The sequence below is a fragment of the Chenopodium album genome, chromosome 2, assembly GCF_948465745.1.
Source record: "Chenopodium album chromosome 2, dcCheAlbu1.1, whole genome shotgun sequence".
Classification (NCBI taxonomy): Eukaryota; Viridiplantae; Streptophyta; class Magnoliopsida; order Caryophyllales; family Amaranthaceae; genus Chenopodium; species Chenopodium album.
The window spans coordinates 337,127-354,725 of NC_137835.1; the positions used below are offsets into that span (position 1 = coordinate 337,127).

Consider the following 17,599-nt stretch of genomic DNA (forward strand, 5'->3'; position numbering starts at 1 on the left):
GGTAACCAATTCTTCCCGGAGATAGAGCCTGTTTTGTACACCCCGGTGTATATAACAAATTCTATTTTTTCAGGAAAGGAAACATTATTCATAGTTTATTTTTTATTTTTATATTTTTATTATCTTATACTTCGTACATATATACTTTGTATGTAATAATTACTTAAAATAAAATTTTTGATGTAGCTTTTTAAAAAAATATTGACAATCAATCATTCAATTAACCTATACTAAAAGCAAACCTAAAGTGACACTTGTCATGATATTATTAAAAAAAATCCGCTTTTTTTTTTCTTTTTTTTTTTTCTAAATTTGAATGAATTCCAATTTTTTACCTACAATAATACTTATTTCCATTTTGACAACACATTTAATCCAATCATACTCAATTAATTTTTTTTTATTATTTTTTTAACATATATTTTATATAATAGGAATCTTTTAGTTACAAATATAGTAACATAGATTGAAATTAAGGTATTGAAATACTTTGTATATATTTTTTTTTTTTGAAAACAAAATACTTCGTATATCATTATCCAAGATTATTATAATATTATCAATTTTTTTCTTCCAACTTAAAAATTATTTTAATTAAAAATAGAATAAAATATTTTGGTAGCATACTTTGTATAAATCTTAAAATTATGCATAACGTTTATAAGAACAACCAAACAAAATTATTATATTATATTATACTCTTCCGTTTTTTATATGTTATAATTGGATTTGCACATTTGTCGAGACGCAAGTTTAACCATCAATATCCTTAATTAAAGACTAATCCGTATTATTTTGTTACAAATATTTTTTTTTGGTAAATATTGTTAAATTAACATCATTCTTTATAATTTTTGTTATAAAATTTAATTATTACTGTGCATGGCATGGGATTTAACCTATTTGTAAATATAAGCAAAGAAGTAAATAAATAAATTTAAACCTAACCTAATTTGCAACATGCGGAGTGTATATTAATTACAACAAGATTTCTTTTTTCCACGTCATTTTATTGTGATTTTATAATTAAAGCTACAATAATAATGTAATGCGAATATCAAATTGACATAGGGTAATTATATTATATTTCCTTAAATAATTTATGATTAGGATTTTAATCAATAAACTAGTATTTGGGACTGGACGATGCCCCAGATTATTATATGGAACTGATCAGTAATATATGTTGTAATTTATGATTTAATTTTTTTGTAATTAAATTTGTTGTTCATATTAACATTTGTTACATATTAACATTTTGTATTCAAAATATCACATAAAAAATTACATAGCTTGTACTTTGGGTGACGTGGCGTAGTGAGGAGAATTTACGTGACACGTGAACGTTGTTAGAAACGTCTTTTAATATATTAGTATAGATAGATATTAATTGATAATAATAATTTATTTCATACATATAATACTGAAACCTTAATTTACGTTACTTTTTTGTTTATTCCGAGTTCAATTTGGGCTCGTAAGGGCCAAAATGACCCCAAAAACCTTAACGAGAAAATTTTCGGCACGCAAATCAAAATATAAAAATTTACTCTACCAGCTCCGACAAGAATGGTGGACGGAAAACTCACTAAAGATGTGCTTTGCACTCAAATCATTAATTTGTACTCCCTCCGTTTTTAAATACTTGCTCCATTTCTCTTGGACACGCATGCCGATTTTAATCTTTGATCACTAATATCTTTAATTGTCAAAAAGTATAAATTCTAACAATTGAAAATTAATAATCTATTCACCGAGATGATTTCAACAAGTACCCACAAGACTATATTTTTTCTTATGTATAAATCACAAACATTAATCAAAGTATGACAAATGAATAAAGCAAAAAATAGAAATTGAGCAAGTATTTAAAAACGAAGGGAGTAGTGTTTTAGCTATTACACAAAGTATAGGGTGTTGGGTCACTTAAACAATAGTTTTGAGGTCAATTTTGCGACGCTTATATTAGTAGAGTCTACTAGAACCTGGCCCTAGTATAGCCCAAAGATATGTCATTCTAATTCTAAAGCCCAACTCAAAAGTTTAAACTAAAAAAATATACGGAAGAAGACAATATAACGGAATAGCAATTGAGTCTATTATCGATTTTGGTCTTTCCCGTTTTACCCTCGCAGACCACTCTAGCTCCGTCGCAAAATCCATCCTGCCACCACTTCGGGAACCAAAAAAATAATACAAACAATCGAATATCATAAAATCAAGTCAATTTGTTTAAAGCGGTAGAATATCAGAGCTATAAGAAAGGTAATCATTTTTTTTCTGTTCTTAATTTCATTCATTCATTGTCTTTTGATTACTGATTTTATTTCTCAATTTTACTTTTGCAAATATTTTCAATTAGTTCCGACTAAATGAACTATCCAATTTCTTCCAGTCATCAGCTATTAAACCAGTTATTGATTTTGGAATTGATTGTGTCCTATAAAAAAAAAATTAGGAATTGAATGTGTTATTATGTCAATTAATTAATCACTCAATTGTAAAAAGAAATGCAAGATTACGCTTGAAAGTTAAAACTGAAATGTGACAATTACTAGAAATTGATGTAATTCAAGAGAATTAAGGAGTAATACATAGCATTCGAAGAGAACAACTCTTTCAAAGTGTTGTAGCTGAAGAATGTTCAATACAGTAATACATAACATAAAGTGTTGTTGCTGCTTTTAGAGTAAGAGGTATGAATTCTGGTAAAAGAAAGAAAGTCATGTAGCATTGAATAGCAAATTTGATAATGATCAAAGAAACTTCTTCCTTTATTTCTTTCAATATTGATGCAGGAAAGGGCTCAAGGGCACAAAATACAGCAAGTCTTGTGATACGTGGGTGTAGGCGTGGAGTGTTTCTTGATCACTAAATAGCTTATGTGACGAGCCATCTCATGACACAAACAACTTCACTACCCAGATATATCCTGGTTCTAGCTGCTTCTGTTTGAGAAGTAGTGGTATCAAACAATGACACCGTCAACATGGTATGCAACTTCTGTTTTCAGTAATTGTTTACAAGTCTTTGATACTCCGTATCTCTTAGAAGGCAACCTAGCAACTCCGCGTTCTAAACCTTTTCATAAATGCTTAACGCAAATAAAACTTGAAAAAGTGTAAAAGACATGTTAAATAAGAGAGTACGAAATGAACCCGAGCAACCCAAATAAGGAGGAAGAGAGTTTGGTCTATTCTCAAGCATATAAGGTGCGATTTTCTCCATTTCTCCGTTGTAGAACAACTTGCATGTGGGCTATGATGAGGTTTCAACTAAACAATAGGGAATGAAGGTTGCATATGTATTGCCTCGTTACAAGTTTAATTCACTTTCTACTTTAGGGCATTATAGAAAATTCGACTCACTTTTATATTAAATTTCCCTATTTTTGGCAAACTCATTTTGTTATACCCTACACTACTTACACCATTTCAATCGTTCTTTCTTAAATCATCCATTTATTGGATGGTGTTGGTGGATGTATAATTAAAAAAAATTGTTCTATTTTGTATTGAAACATTATATAATCAAATGAATATCATCTTCAACCTAGAAGAAAATAAGAAATTTAAAAGATAGGTATGACTTGTGGAATGATAAATGTTGAATAATTGATAGAAAGAAGCAATTAAATGTTAAAATACACGATGTGAAATTTTACATGAAAAATAATTTATAAATTGCAAAGATTGCCAAATTCATTCGGTGTTAACCTCAATGTGGGAAATCTTGTGATGCTCTGTGCCATTGATCTTGATGGCTTCCTCCAGCAGGGGACATTCTTTAATATTCAAGTAGCTTAATTTGGTGAGTCGCTTCATGGCATCCGTTGCCGCTAGTTTCTTCAACTTGGTGCACCCACCAATGCCCAAAACCTGGAGAGATGAAAGGTTTCCGATCCAATCCGGAAGACTTTCCAGATTCTCAAATTTAGCAATACACAAAGATTCCAGCGTCTTAAAGTGTTGAAGTTGTTCTGGAAGACTAATATCCGCTTCTTGGTTTATCCAACCAAACAACCACAAAGTTTTGAGAGATGTGATTTTCAAAAGGGGACTTATATCTGGAAATTGATCTAGCTGTAAATAGTGCCCAATGTGTAGCACTTGAAGACAAGGAAGGCTGTATATCCAATCAGGCAACTCACATATCATCTTGGTCATACCTCGTACATCGAGAAATCGCAGACGAGTTAATGCTGTCAGGACAGGGAGTGTAAACTCAAATTTTGGATCAATTGCTACCCCTAATTGTTCCAACGACGTACAACACGTTAGACCCTCCAGAGGATACTTTAGACTCCCGCAGATTTCAAGACAACGTAACGAAGTTAAACCACTGAGGTTGGGTAGAGACTCCAAGCTGGAACAATTACTTATTTTCAATTCTTGAAGAGATGTGCAATATTCTGTCAACTTCTGAGATAAACTTGTGAGCTCCTCCACCTCTTCGATTTGAAGATTCTTCAGACAAGTGAGACTGCTTTCATTATCAAGTATGTTTAACACAGGGAGACCGGAAGTGTTGTTTGTAACAGTTAGCTTTGTAAGAGAGGGGAAATTAGTTGGAGTTGTCGTCAATTCAGGGCAGTCTTCCATAATTAATTCTTCCAGGGAAGGAAAGAAAGTCCTTGATGACCTCACCCTAGAGCACGGTTCACCCCATTCTCTTAAATTCTGAAGCCCACATAGTTGAAGTTTTTTCAAACTTGGAAAGTTGGAACTGCTACTTGCATCCTCAGTTAGCATCTCAGGATTACGATACAACTCTGCACCTATGTGCTCCAAGCTATCCATATTTGTGATCTCAAGCCCTTGAAGATAAGGCAGGTTCCCCAATGTTGGCAATTTTTGGCACCTTCGACAATTAATAAGCTTGATTATCTTTATCTGGCTGTAGACTGCATCCATTCTCATTATCCAAGATGGAAATTTCTCACCCCCATATCTCTCAATTTTCAGAAATCTCAAATTATGGTTTGGCTTCAAGCCATCCAACACCTCCGCATGCTTTACCCAGTTGTCGTCACTCTTCCAGGTTAGCCACAACTTGTCAAGTCTTGACTTCTCTGACATACGTGCAGTTTCAGCATCTTGTTTGCTCTTGAATACTTCAAGGCCGTGGATTTCTAAAGAGCCACTCACGTCAGGTAAATATCCCAATTCAGAAATCTGGAATCCCCCATCTCTTACGTACCCACATAGCTGGAAGGGTTTGCAAATCCTTTAACTGCTCAATCATCCCTGCTGGAACTTGGATTATTCTGTCAATCCAAAGATGCCTCAGTTTAACCAAATTAGCTAATCCTCGAGGTAACTCCTTTAGCAGGTTACAATCTCTTAGCCCCAAAACTTGCAGGTTGTATAATTCGGTGATAAATTCAGGCAACACCTTAATTGGGTTATTGCTCAAAATAAGGTACTTCAAACACTTCAATCCAGCAATTGATTTTGGAGCATCTTCTAGACCTACCTTGTATAATTCTAACACACGTAAATACTTGACATACTCCAATAATCCTCTAGGTAAACTCTCATTGATGTCTAGTGAGCGTAAATTTTCAACAACTGATTTTTCCCAAGGCTCTTCCACGTGTCCATATATAGCCACATGTCGAACATCATCAAATAGGGGGGTTTTCAGTTGTTTGCCTTGTTCCAATAATAATGTCTCGTGCGTAGAAACTGATGTTGCTAGGTCATGCACTAGGTCATGCATACTGTACCCTTCTATATCTCCAAGTTCGTCCCTTGTCACTTCCTGTAAGAAGGAAATGTTTAGCAACAAATTAATGTAACCTTCGGCTATATCCTCCATCAATTCTCTACTATCAAATTGTTGGATCAGCCCAAGAGCCATCCAATTATTTCTCAGCCAACATTTTAGAATTCTACAATCCTTTGGAAGCACAGCACAAAAGGAAAAGCACTTTTTCAAAAACGGAGATGGCAGATGATTGTAGCTGAGCTTCAACGATGGTAATATTCCAGTCTCATCATCTTGTGGTAAATCCCATAATTCACTTCGTTCAATATTCTCCCACTCGAATGAATGTTGCTTAGTTTGCAATATTCCTCCAATGGTCTTTATTGCGAGAGGATTTCCCTTACATTTCCGAACAATCTTTTCACCAGTGGTCTCCAACATAGATATGTTCTCCAGAGACTTATTTGCAAAGGCAACTTGTTTAAACAAAGACCAACTATCATCTTCTGAGAGCTCTGTTAATTCATAAGATGAAGACGCGTGCATTGTCTGCGCAACAACTTTATCTCTAGTTGTCACGAGTATCATGCTTTCCTTAGAACCGCCAATACTTTCCAGTTTACTTTTCATTGAATTCCAAAGACCTTGATGGTCATTCCAAACATCATCGAGCACAAGTAAGTATCTCTGGCCATCTAGCTTTTCCTTCAGTCTTCTTACTGCTACTTCGCTGCTGTTGGTGTTGGGAATTTTTTTACCGCTTATGTCAATGTACTCCAACATTTTGAATAAAATCTTCAAAATGGAGAACTCTTCTGATACAACCACCCAAATTCTTTGGGTATATGTCTCAATCACTCCCTTATTATCAAAAAAGGTCTTTTGCAAGCCTTGTTTTTCCAATACCTGTGTCATACATAGGTACGCGGTACTTAGTTCAAGCCCAAAAACCAGGTTTTGACTAATTGTGCCCACAAAAGTTGCAAATTAAGGCCCAAACAATTGCATGGTTCATTTTTTTTTTTTAAAAAAAAAAAAACCAAATTCTATATGATGTGGTTTAATTCGATTTCAATAACAATATGGTGTAGTGTTGTTTCAAAAATCCCAAAACTGAATTAATATGGTTTGGTTTGGTTTCAGTTTTAGCTAAAAACCACACCTCAAACCGAACTTTTCACCCCTATGACTAATAATAGAGTAATACTGAGTAGTAACTTTTGTACTATGTCTATACTATATATTCATATATCCCGCTTTATCTAACTTTGGTGATTATGGTTTAGGAAATATAGTTATGTGGTATCTGATTAGACTCGTTTCGATTTTTACTTTCAGAATATCAAATTTATCATGATAGAGATTATATATATGCTTCCTCCGTTTTTTTTTTTTTTTTTTTTTTTTTTGCATCACTTGCAAATTTGCAGAGTTTCTAGAGAATGAATGAATAGCTTATTAAGATAAAAATAATGTTGGGACCATGAAAGTAAAAGTATGTGACTATGTGAGGAACTATGAGAGAGAGAAATGATAAATTAATTTAAGCGGGGTTTAACGTCAGAGAAAAAAATAATAAAATATAGTCTAAAATTACTATATATGGAAATGATGCAAATAAAAAAACAAAAAAACCCTAAAAAAAAGAGGTGCAAATAAAAAAAACGAAGGTAGTAACATTTATTTATTTTATAATCATCAATAACAATATACTAAAGAAACACACCAGCAATGACACGTGTTATTTTCTGGTGTCCATAGAATATTTTACATAAATAAAATATAGAATCAAAAAAAGATTTATTGCATCATTGTACAATATGTATCGATACCATAAATTCAAGTAAGAAAATAAAAATTAAATCAAATTAAGGGCTTGTTAGGCATTATTTCTGGTTTTCAGTTTCCTATTTTTTTTTCAAAAAAACTAAAAACCAAAAAAGAAACAAGAAAAAAGATGTTTTCACTTTTCTGTTGTCCGTTTTCAAAATTATCATGATTTTAATAAGTCAAAATAATTTTTCATTCATTATGTGACATATATAATATACTTTAAAAAAAAAAACAAAAAACCAAAAAACAGAAAACCACAGTGATGCCAAACGAACCCTAACATTTTTTTTTCGAGGGAAAATTTTTAACATAATTTGTGATACATAATATTATGTATGTAAAATTGTAAAGCTTGCTAGGAAAGACATGGTAAAAATTTGAAGTCAATTGACTATTGAAAAAAAAAAGGAAATTCTCTCTGGTAACCACGAACTTCATTTTTTTCTCAGTGGTAAAACCTGAAACTTTTGATTATTAATGGTAATCATGAATTAATAAAATTAAGTTAATGATAACATTAATGATATTAAAACATCATTAAACAATTAACCAGGGTTAATCTTAGGTTAAGTAACAATTGATTTACATTAATACCCTTAAAATTATTATTTTTAAACAAAATAAAAACAAAAAATCCAAACCCCTCCCCGACCACAGCCAACCACCAGCCCTCCTCCCTTTGCCGGCGCTCAACTCGGTGCGGCTGACGGCGTCTCAACCCTCTACCCCGCCGGAGACCCCCACCACCAACACTCCAATCCCAAAACAAGTTCCCCTCCCTTGTTCCCGACTCACTCTCTCTCTCCTATCATCACCACCAAATTAAAACCGCTTCTCGGGGACGCGGAAATCAGCCATCCTTGCCGGAATCAACCACCCTCCTCCCTTCCCCGATTCCATCTCGTTTCCCGAATTGGGTTGAAATTTCTAGGTTATTTTTGGTGATTTTGGGGTCCAATTTGTTGATTTTGGGGGTCGAATTTATCGAAATTGTTGATTTTAGGGTCGAATTTGTTGGTTTTGGGTTCGAATTTGTTGGTTTTTGGGTCAAACTTGTTGGTTTTGTGATCGAATTAGTTGATTTGGGGTCGAATTTGTCAATTTTTGGAGTCAAATTTGTCGATTTAGGGGTCAAATTTGTTGATTTTGGGGGTTGAATTGCTACTTTAAGGGTCGAATTTGTTAATTTTTGGAGTCGATTTGGTTAAATATGTTGATTTAAGGTCGAATTAGTGGTCGATTTTGTTGATTTTGTGATTTAATTTGTTGGTTTTGAGTCGAATTTGTCGGGATTTTGTTGAATTCGGGGTCTAATTTGTTGAATTCGTTGCTGCCGCCGCATTTGGTGCTGCCGCTGCCCTTTTTTTTCCGACCTTAACAGCAGTTTAACAATGGTGGTGGTGGCTTTAATGGATGAAGATGGAGGTGGAAAGAGCTGAGAAAAGGAAGAAGATGGAGGAGGAAAGACATAAGGATATTTATGTCTTTTTATTGTCCAATAGCTAAACCATGGTAAAAAAATTAACAATCTGTTTAACTTAAGTTACCATTAGTTTAAAAATATTAATTTGTGATTACCATTGATAATCAAAAGTTTTAGGCTTTACCACTAAGAAAAAACAAAAGTTCGTGATTACCAAAGAGAATTTCCCAAAAAAAATTGCATAAGAGAGAATGAAATAATACGTAGTAGTGGGTAAAAAAAGGAACTCCATTTATAGGATAAATACATACTGTTAAGTTATTCATTTGGAACAAAAAGAAAATGATATAAATTTGTTAGAGAAATATACTATGTATAAACATACATATATGTGTCCTTTAAAATACCTATTTTTTCTAATAATAGACTCTTCCATAAATCATATTAAATTTATTTTAAGAAGTAATAACTTAGACAAATTAAATATATTGTTAAATAGATAATAGTTATTGAAAATTACTGTTCATGGCACGAGATCTAACCTAGTATTTTTTAAAAAAAATTAAGTCAAATATAATAGTATAAGTAATGCAAATTAAAAGTAAAGTACATGGGCCATAATAAGGGCTGGGAGATTATTGAGCAAGGGGCTAGGCCCTGCCAGTAGGGATGAGCATAAGAACATGTTATCTCTAACTTGTTTCAGGTACTTATTACTTAAGAACATGAGTATAAGAACATGTTATTTTTTAATAAATTTAGATCAGATCAGAAACACTCATATTGGATTAAATCAGAACTTTTAATTATCATTTACGTATTGCTAAATATCGTTAGTTATGAATTACAAAAAATTATGAAAATTACATAGTTGAAAAGTTCATAATGAGACGAATAATCTAACAATTATATTTTGATGAAATTTTTCTTTATAGATTAGTATTAAAACGCGCGCAGTCAAAATTTAGTCAAATTATTAAATCGGATCAGACCCGATCGGATAATAAAAAATTCAGATCAGACCCCATCAGATAATAAAAAATTCAGATTAGACCAAATCAAACCTTATTAAAATCAGATTAGATCTCCTTGTTTCAGGCGAAGAGAGCAAGTCCTAATAGGGTATTATGTTAAAATTTCTAGAATCGAAATCAAAACCTGTTGCAATAGGTTCCTTGATATGGGAACCAGAACCTTTTACTGAAACTGAAGCATGTATGTTTCGGTTCTGGTTTTGATTCAGGGTACCCTATCTTTTAATATACAAATACTTGTTAACTTTAACTTTGTAGAATTTTATATTAAGAAAGTGGATGGCCACTCATTTATAATGTTTATAACATGCAAAGAACACAAATTAATTGTAGTTTAGTAAATTTATTCCATATTATTATTTTAAAAAAAGGGCTAGAATTGGTGTATAATTTGAACACAAGTGAACTCTTTTATCAAGTTACAAGGTTGTCAAGGTATCTAAAGGTTTCGATTTCAAAAATTGAGAACCAAAACCAAAACTTGTTGCAAGAGGTTCTCAAATTTACTACCGAAAACTGTAACATCTTACTCATATTCCGATTCTAGAACCTATGATTCCTAACAGGTTTTGATTTTGATTTATGGTACCTTGATTTGTTGCTCACCCCTACCTCCCAACCCCTAGTCCCCTACCCTCTGTTATAAACTATGTGATCCGAATCGAACAGAACCTTAACGTCCTTAAGTCCCTAAATTCATCAAAAAAAAAAGTAAAAATAAAATAAAATTCCAAGGGCAACAATAAGAATGATACCTCCAAAACCGATGATGGCTACGACAGAAAGACAGTTTTCCAGGGAAGGGTTGCACAATCTGTCCACCAAGGATTCAACATCAGTATCCCTTCCAACGAACATGGACATATCTACATTCCGCCGAAGCTGTTGCTGACGATCATTATCAGCTGCGCCTTGGATCATCATACGGTTTCTTGCAGCTGGCTGCTGTGGGTTGGACGAGTGCACTAGAGCCTTGAGGTTGACAATGGTTTTAGCCTCTTTCAAGGCATCCTCAATGCTGGTATTGATCCTACCAATCCACTTGCCAATCTTACGGCCAAAGTAAACCCTTTTCACTGGCCAAAAGACTCGTTTCCTCTGAGACCTCTTCACAACAACTTCACGCTGCTTCTCATAAGCTAACACATCCACCATATTCTCCGCATCATATAGGATGTTGGCGACATTTCTCAGCCACAATTCGACCGTTTTACTACTACTAGTATAATTAGTAGCAGTCAGTTCGTGCACGATGCTTGATATTGTTTCGATTTTGCGTAGGAGCTTGCTGAGGTCGCCTTTGAATCCCCGGATAAGGTGGATCTCCTCCTTCACCCGCCTCACCACCACTTCAATCATGGGTTTCGCAGCCTCGGCCAACAGTGGAACTACATATTCTGCCATTTTTATAAAGTTATCTCTCAATTAAGGGTACCACAAGATATGTTGTACTATGCAGGAGTACTACTAATCTTAATTAATCGGTGACAATGGTCTAATTGATGAGAAAATTTGCATATAATTATGGACCAATGTATGACTAATATCTGTATCATGCTTTTATACTACGAGTAGTAACAATTAATATCACGCTTTTGGACTTTACTAATCTTAGGTAAGGCAATTTGGAATTTCTGGTCTTTTTCCTAGTGGGAATCATCAATCATGAGTAACTTTGCTAGTACTTTGCGACTTTCAACACCTACTACGCGTACAAAAAATAGAAAAGGATAACAAAAACCAAATGTTAAATATTACATCTGTTTATTATTATATTTATATACAGTATATGAATTTTTTTTATGTCTCATATAATACAATACATTTTTTTTTTTTCCAAATAATCACAAACGAAGGTATAGTAATTACGGAGTATTATTTAGCATTTGCTATCCTTTTCTACCTTTTTTTTTTTAATCGAGTAACTAGTGTTTTTTCCATGCCTAATCTTACATGATGCATGTAAGTGATCAATATTAAGAAATTTATTTTAATATCATAGTACTCTGTATGTAGTATTTATTTTTAAAAAGTTAAATTATTACCACAACCAATGAATATAATCCAACATTCATCACAGAAGTTCTAAAATGAAAATAATCTATCAAATGTATAGTACGGAGTAAATGTTAGTGTAAAAATAAACTCTTTTATTTATTATTATGTACGAGTAATTACAACTTATATTAATCCTCAACACACTGTAACCCCACCATAAATTAAGATATACTTGGTACATAATAGACATGACATCCTCCTTTTTGTGTTAAAGATATACCCATAGTAACAGACAGAGATTAAATTGAGCGTGAAGATGGAGAGGAAGTTGTGATAGATCCTGTATGTAGTGGAATATGCAAACTATTAATTTATCAATCAAATTATTACTCGTACTCGTACTACTTATGACCATATTTTCTTCACCTATTAAAATAGTGCTTCGATCCATCTGTTTCATTTTGCTGGTCTCATACAAAAATCATTCACGTAAAATAAGAAAAGTGAGATGTAATAGATTTTGTTATATACTCTCTCCGTTTTTAAATCCTTGCTCCATTTCTCCATGCGCGGAGTTTTAGGAGAATTTGGAGAAAATAATAATATATGGAGGTAGTGGGGTAAGTGGAAGAATAAAAAATTGTAAAAAGCAAAAGTAGTGGAGAGAATTGGAGGAGAGAATTATATGATAAGTCCACTAGGTGAGAGAAATTAGTTAAATATTGTAAAAACTTTCCAAATAATGAAATGGAGCAAGTATTTAAAAACAACCGAAAAAGAAAAGTGGAGCAAGTATTTTAAAACAGAGAGAGTACATTAGAGAGTATGGTATACCCGGGTATATGGTACACTCGGATATTTTGGCTTCTCAAAATATTTTTGAGAATATTTTTGCTCATTTATAGAATGACGGAATTACCTCTTTAATCATGGGTTTTGCAACCTCGGGCAATAGTGAAGTTACGGATTCTTTCTCTTTTTTTTTTTTTTTTTTTTTTTTTTTGGTTTACGTAAGAGTATTGCTCATTTTCTCAATTAAGGGCACCACAGTCCACAAGATAAACGTAAGAGTATTCTTTAAATTTTAATTGATCAATGACAATGGTCTAATAGATGAGAAAATGAGCAATATGTATGACTACTAATTGGTTCAACTAATGGAATAAATAATTAGTATCTGTATCATGCTTTTGGACCACTAATAATTAGTACAAGAAATTATGCTTTTGCACTTTTAAATTGTCACTAATCTTAAATTAATCTAAAGGCAATTTGGAATTTCTGGTCCTTTTCCCTAGTGGGAAGCATGAGTATCTTTGGTAGTACACTTTGCGACTTTTAATACCTATATTACTCAAATGCTAAATACTCCGTAGTTTCTTAAAAAGAAAACATGTGTAATGGAGTAATCTGTAACAGTAAGGAAGACAACGGTATTTTCAGCCTTTTTTGTCTGTTTTCATTTTATGAACTAGATTTTTTTAGATGTGTAAGTTTTATGAAATAAATGAGTGTACTCTTCGTTCATTTTCTAATGTGAACATATATATACCGTACAAATTACCAAGTCAAGGTCTATGAAAATATAAGCAATTAATTATGGAGTAGTCCAAAATACCTTGTCATCTCTCACTAATGAAACTTTTATAGTCTTATTATATTCATTAGTGGCACTAATAAAAAAAGTACGAATTACCTTCGACCAAATGCTCTAGTATTATTAATTAAAAGTAGGTTTTTTTTTTTTTTTTTTTTTTTTGGTAGTTGATAAGGAGTATTTTAAAGTCAAGGATAATTTGTCAATTACTACCGCAAGTTAATACTACTTTGTAAATTACTACCGCAAATTAATTAAAAAAGTTGTGAATTACTACCGCAAAAAATTTTAAGATGTTGAGAATCTGGTATTACTACCAAACCCCCATTAAACCCAACTATGACGTCATTATATCCCTTTAACCCGTGTTTGACCATGGTTAGAGATATAATGACGTCATGGTTAAGGGTTTTAACCATGGGTTGACGTCATAGTTGGGTTTAATGGAGGTTTGGTAGTAATCGCAACATCTTAAAATTTTTTGCGGTAGTAATTTACAACTTTTTTAATTTGCGGTAGTAATTTACAAAGTAGTATTAACTTGCGGTAGTAATTGACAAATTTGTCCGATTTTTTATTGAAAGATTATATGTACATGATTGTTAGCGGAAAGAAGTAAAGAACATGTAATAATCAATTGAACACCTTTAACCTCGTAAAAAAAAAAGTACTTGTATCATTTATCGAATGGTAAATTTCGACATTTGAAAGAAAGTAAATAAATGTTACAGAGGAAAAATGTATGAAATTTAACTTCAAAAATTGCTAGGTTTTCCAAATTCATTCAATTCGGTGTCAACTTCAATGTGGGAAATCTTGTGATGCTCTGCGCCGTTGATCTTAATGACTTCCTCCAGGAGGGGGCATCTTTTAATTTCCAAGTAGCTTAATTTGGTGAGTCGCTGCATGGCATCCGCTGCCGCTAGTTTCTTCAACTTGTTGCATTGAGCCAGGACTAAAGTCTTGAGAGATGAAAGGTTTCCGATGTAATCCGGAAGACTTTCCAGATTCTCAAATCCAACAATTTGCAGTTCTTGCAGCGTCTTAAAGTGTTGAAGTTGTTCTGGAAGACTAATGTCCGCATCTTGTTTTATCCAACCATACAACAACAAAGTTTCGAGAGATGTGATTTTCAAAAGGGGACTTATATCTGGAAATTGATCTAGGTCATCATAATTCCCAATACATAACGTGCGAAGACAAGGAAGGTTGTATATCCAATCAGGCAACTCACATATCATCTTGGTCATACCTCGTATATCGAGAACTCGCAGACGAGTTAATGCTGTCAGGTCAGGGAGTGTAAACTCAAATATTGGATCAATTGCTACCCCCAATTCTTCCAACGACGTACAACACGTTAGACCCTCCAGAGGAAACCCTAGACTCCAGCAGATTTCAAGACAACGCAACGAAGCTAAACCCCTGAGGTTGGGTAGAGACTCCAAGCTGGAACAATTAGTTATTTCCAATTCTTGAAGAGATGTGCAATATTCTGTCAACTTATGAGATAAACTTGTGAGCTCCACCACCTTTTCGATATGAAGATTCTTCAGACAAGCGAGACTGCTTTCATTGTCAAGTATGCATAACACCGGGAGACCGGAAGTGTTGTTTGTAACAGTTAGCTTTGTAAGAGAGGGGAAATTAGTTGGAGTTGTCGTCAATTCAGGGCAGTCTTCCATAACTAGTTCTTCTAGGGAGGGAAAGATAGTCCTTGATGGCCTCGCCCCAGAGCACGGTTCACCCCATTCTCTTAAATTCTCAAGCCCACAAAGTTGAAGGTTTTTCAAGTTTGGAAAACATACGATCCCAAAGTTGGAACTGCTACTTGCATCCTCAGTGGACATCTCAGCATTGCAATACAACTCTGCACCTATTACCTCCAAGCTATCCATATTTCTGATCTCAAGCCTTTCAAGATAAGGCAGGTTCCCCAATGTTGGCAATTTTTGGCACCTCCTACAATCACTAAGCTCTATTATCTTTATCAGGCTGTAGACTGTACCCATTCTCATAATCCAAGATGGAAAATTCTCACCCCCATACCCAGTAATTAACAGAATTATCAAATTACGGTTTGGATTCAAGCCATCCAACACCTCCTCATGCTTTACCCAGTCATCGTCACTATTCCATGCCATGGTCAACTTCTTAACTCTTGATTTCTCTGATAGTTTTGCAGCTTCAGCATCTTGTTTGCTCTTGATTACTTCAAGGCCACAGATTTTTAAATTGCCACTCACTTGTGGCAGATATCCCAATTCAAAGATCTGGAATCCTCCATCTCTTACTTGCAGAGGTGGAAGGGTTTGCAAACGCGTCAGCTGCTCAATCATCCCTGCTGGAAAGTTGATTGTTTTTCTGGTGCCAAGATGTCTCAGATTATCCAAATTAGCAAATCCTCGAGGTAACTCTAACAGCTCACAATTGTATAGACTCAAAAATTGCAGGCTGTATAATTTGGTAATAAATTCAGGCAACACCTTAATTGGGTTATTGCTCAAATTAAGGTACTTCAAACACTTCAATCCAGCAATTGATTTTGGAACATCTTCTAGACCTGCCTTGTACAACATTAATACACGCAGATACTTGAAATACTCCAATAACCCTCTAGGTAAACTCTCATAGATGACAAGTGTGCGTAAATTTACAGCAACCAATTTGTCCCAAAAATCTGATGATACTTCCACATGTTCATACATAGCCACATGTCGAACATCAGATATGGTTGTCACGTGTTTACCACGTTCCAATAATAACAGCTCGTGTCTAGAAACTGATGTTGCTAAGTCATGCACTAGGTCATGCATATTGAACCATTCTATATCTTCATCATCATCCCTCTCTGCTTCCTGTAAGAAGGAAATGTTTAGCAACACATTAACATAACCTTCAGCAATATCCTCCAATTCTGTATGATCATCAACTCTTTGGATTAGCCCCAGAGCTATCCAAAGAAATGTCAACCATTGTTTACCCATTTTATAATTTTTTGGAAGCACAGCACAAAAGGAAAAGCACTTTTTCAAATTTGAAGATGGCAAATGATCGTAACTGAGCTTCAACGATGGTAATATTCCAGTCTCGTCATCCTGTGCTAAATCCCATAATTCACTTCGTTCAATGTTCTCCCACTCGTATAAATGTTGTTTAGTTTGCAATATTCCTCCAATGGTCTTTATTGCAAGGGGATTTCCCTTACATTTCCGAACAATCTTTTCACCAATCGTCTCCAACATAGATATGTTCTCCAGAGACTTATTTGCAAAAGCAACTTGTTTAAACAAAGACCAACTATTATCTTCTGAGAGCTCTAGCAATTCATGGACTGAAGACGTCTTCATTGTCTGTGCAACAGCTTTATCTCTAGTTGTTACCAAAATCATGCTATCCTTAGAACCACCAATACTTTCCAGTGAACATTTCATTGCATTCCAAAGAACTTGATTGGTATTCCAAACATCATCAAGCACTAGTAAGTATCTCTGTCCTCCTAGCTTTTCCTTTAGTCTTCTTACTGCTACTTCGCTGCAGCTGGCCATCTCTTTACCGTTCATGTCAACGTACTCCAGTATTTTTAACAACACCTTCACAATGTTAAAATCTTCTGATACAACAATCCAAATTCTATGGGAAAATTTATCCGTCACTCGCTTGTCTTCAAAAACGTTTTTTGCTAGCGTTGATTTTCCAATACCTGTATCATACATAGGTGCTAGATAATTTAAATGCTTACTATAAAAAAGTTGAATTGATTATTATCCAAAAGAAAGTATTGTGTTACGTTGCTAATTACCCAATCAAATTACTATTTCCTCTGTTTCTTTATAGTTACAACACACACTTTATCATGACATTTAAGAAAAGTGGATCTCACATGTTATAATACACTTAAAATGGGGTTAAAATGTTGTTAGGAGTATAATCAAGTAGGCCATGTGCTTTAATTATACTTCCTTCGATCCGTTTTCTTATACTTGCAACAGTTTGACTTTTACA

General features: G+C 33.8%; 3 protein-coding genes across 3 annotated transcripts; all 3 read right to left on the bottom strand.

Annotated features, from left to right (window-relative positions):
- Positions 1–3,701: 3,701 nt before the first annotated feature.
- On the bottom strand, positions 3,702–5,078 carry LOC145605660 (putative disease resistance RPP13-like protein 1). The gene has a single exon (XM_081661735.1). The coding sequence runs from the start codon at positions 5,076–5,078 to the stop codon at positions 3,702–3,704; it is 1,377 nt and encodes a 458-aa protein (XP_081517861.1).
- Positions 5,079–5,166: 88 nt separating this feature from the next.
- LOC145605670 (putative disease resistance protein RGA1) lies at positions 5,167–6,492 on the bottom strand. Its single transcript, XM_081661746.1, has one exon. It carries the CDS (start codon positions 6,490–6,492, stop codon positions 5,167–5,169), a length of 1,326 nt encoding a protein of 441 aa, XP_081517872.1.
- Positions 6,493–14,349: 7,857 nt separating this feature from the next.
- On the bottom strand, positions 14,350–17,310 carry LOC145605680 (putative disease resistance protein RGA4). The gene has a single exon (XM_081661756.1). The coding sequence runs from the start codon at positions 17,308–17,310 to the stop codon at positions 14,350–14,352; it is 2,961 nt and encodes a 986-aa protein (XP_081517882.1).
- Between the last annotated feature and the right edge of the window lie 289 nt (positions 17,311–17,599).

Bases quoted from the DNA above. Each gene is read 5' to 3' on its own strand.
- LOC145605670 (XM_081661746.1), bottom strand. From the start codon at position 6,492: ATGTTGGAGTACATTGACATAAGCGGTAAAAAAATTCCCAACACCAAC.
- LOC145605680 (XM_081661756.1), bottom strand. From the start codon at position 17,310: ATGTATGATACAGGTATTGGAAAATCAACGCTAGCAAAAAACGTTTTT.
- LOC145605660 (XM_081661735.1), bottom strand. From the start codon at position 5,078: ATGTCAGAGAAGTCAAGACTTGACAAGTTGTGGCTAACCTGGAAGAGT.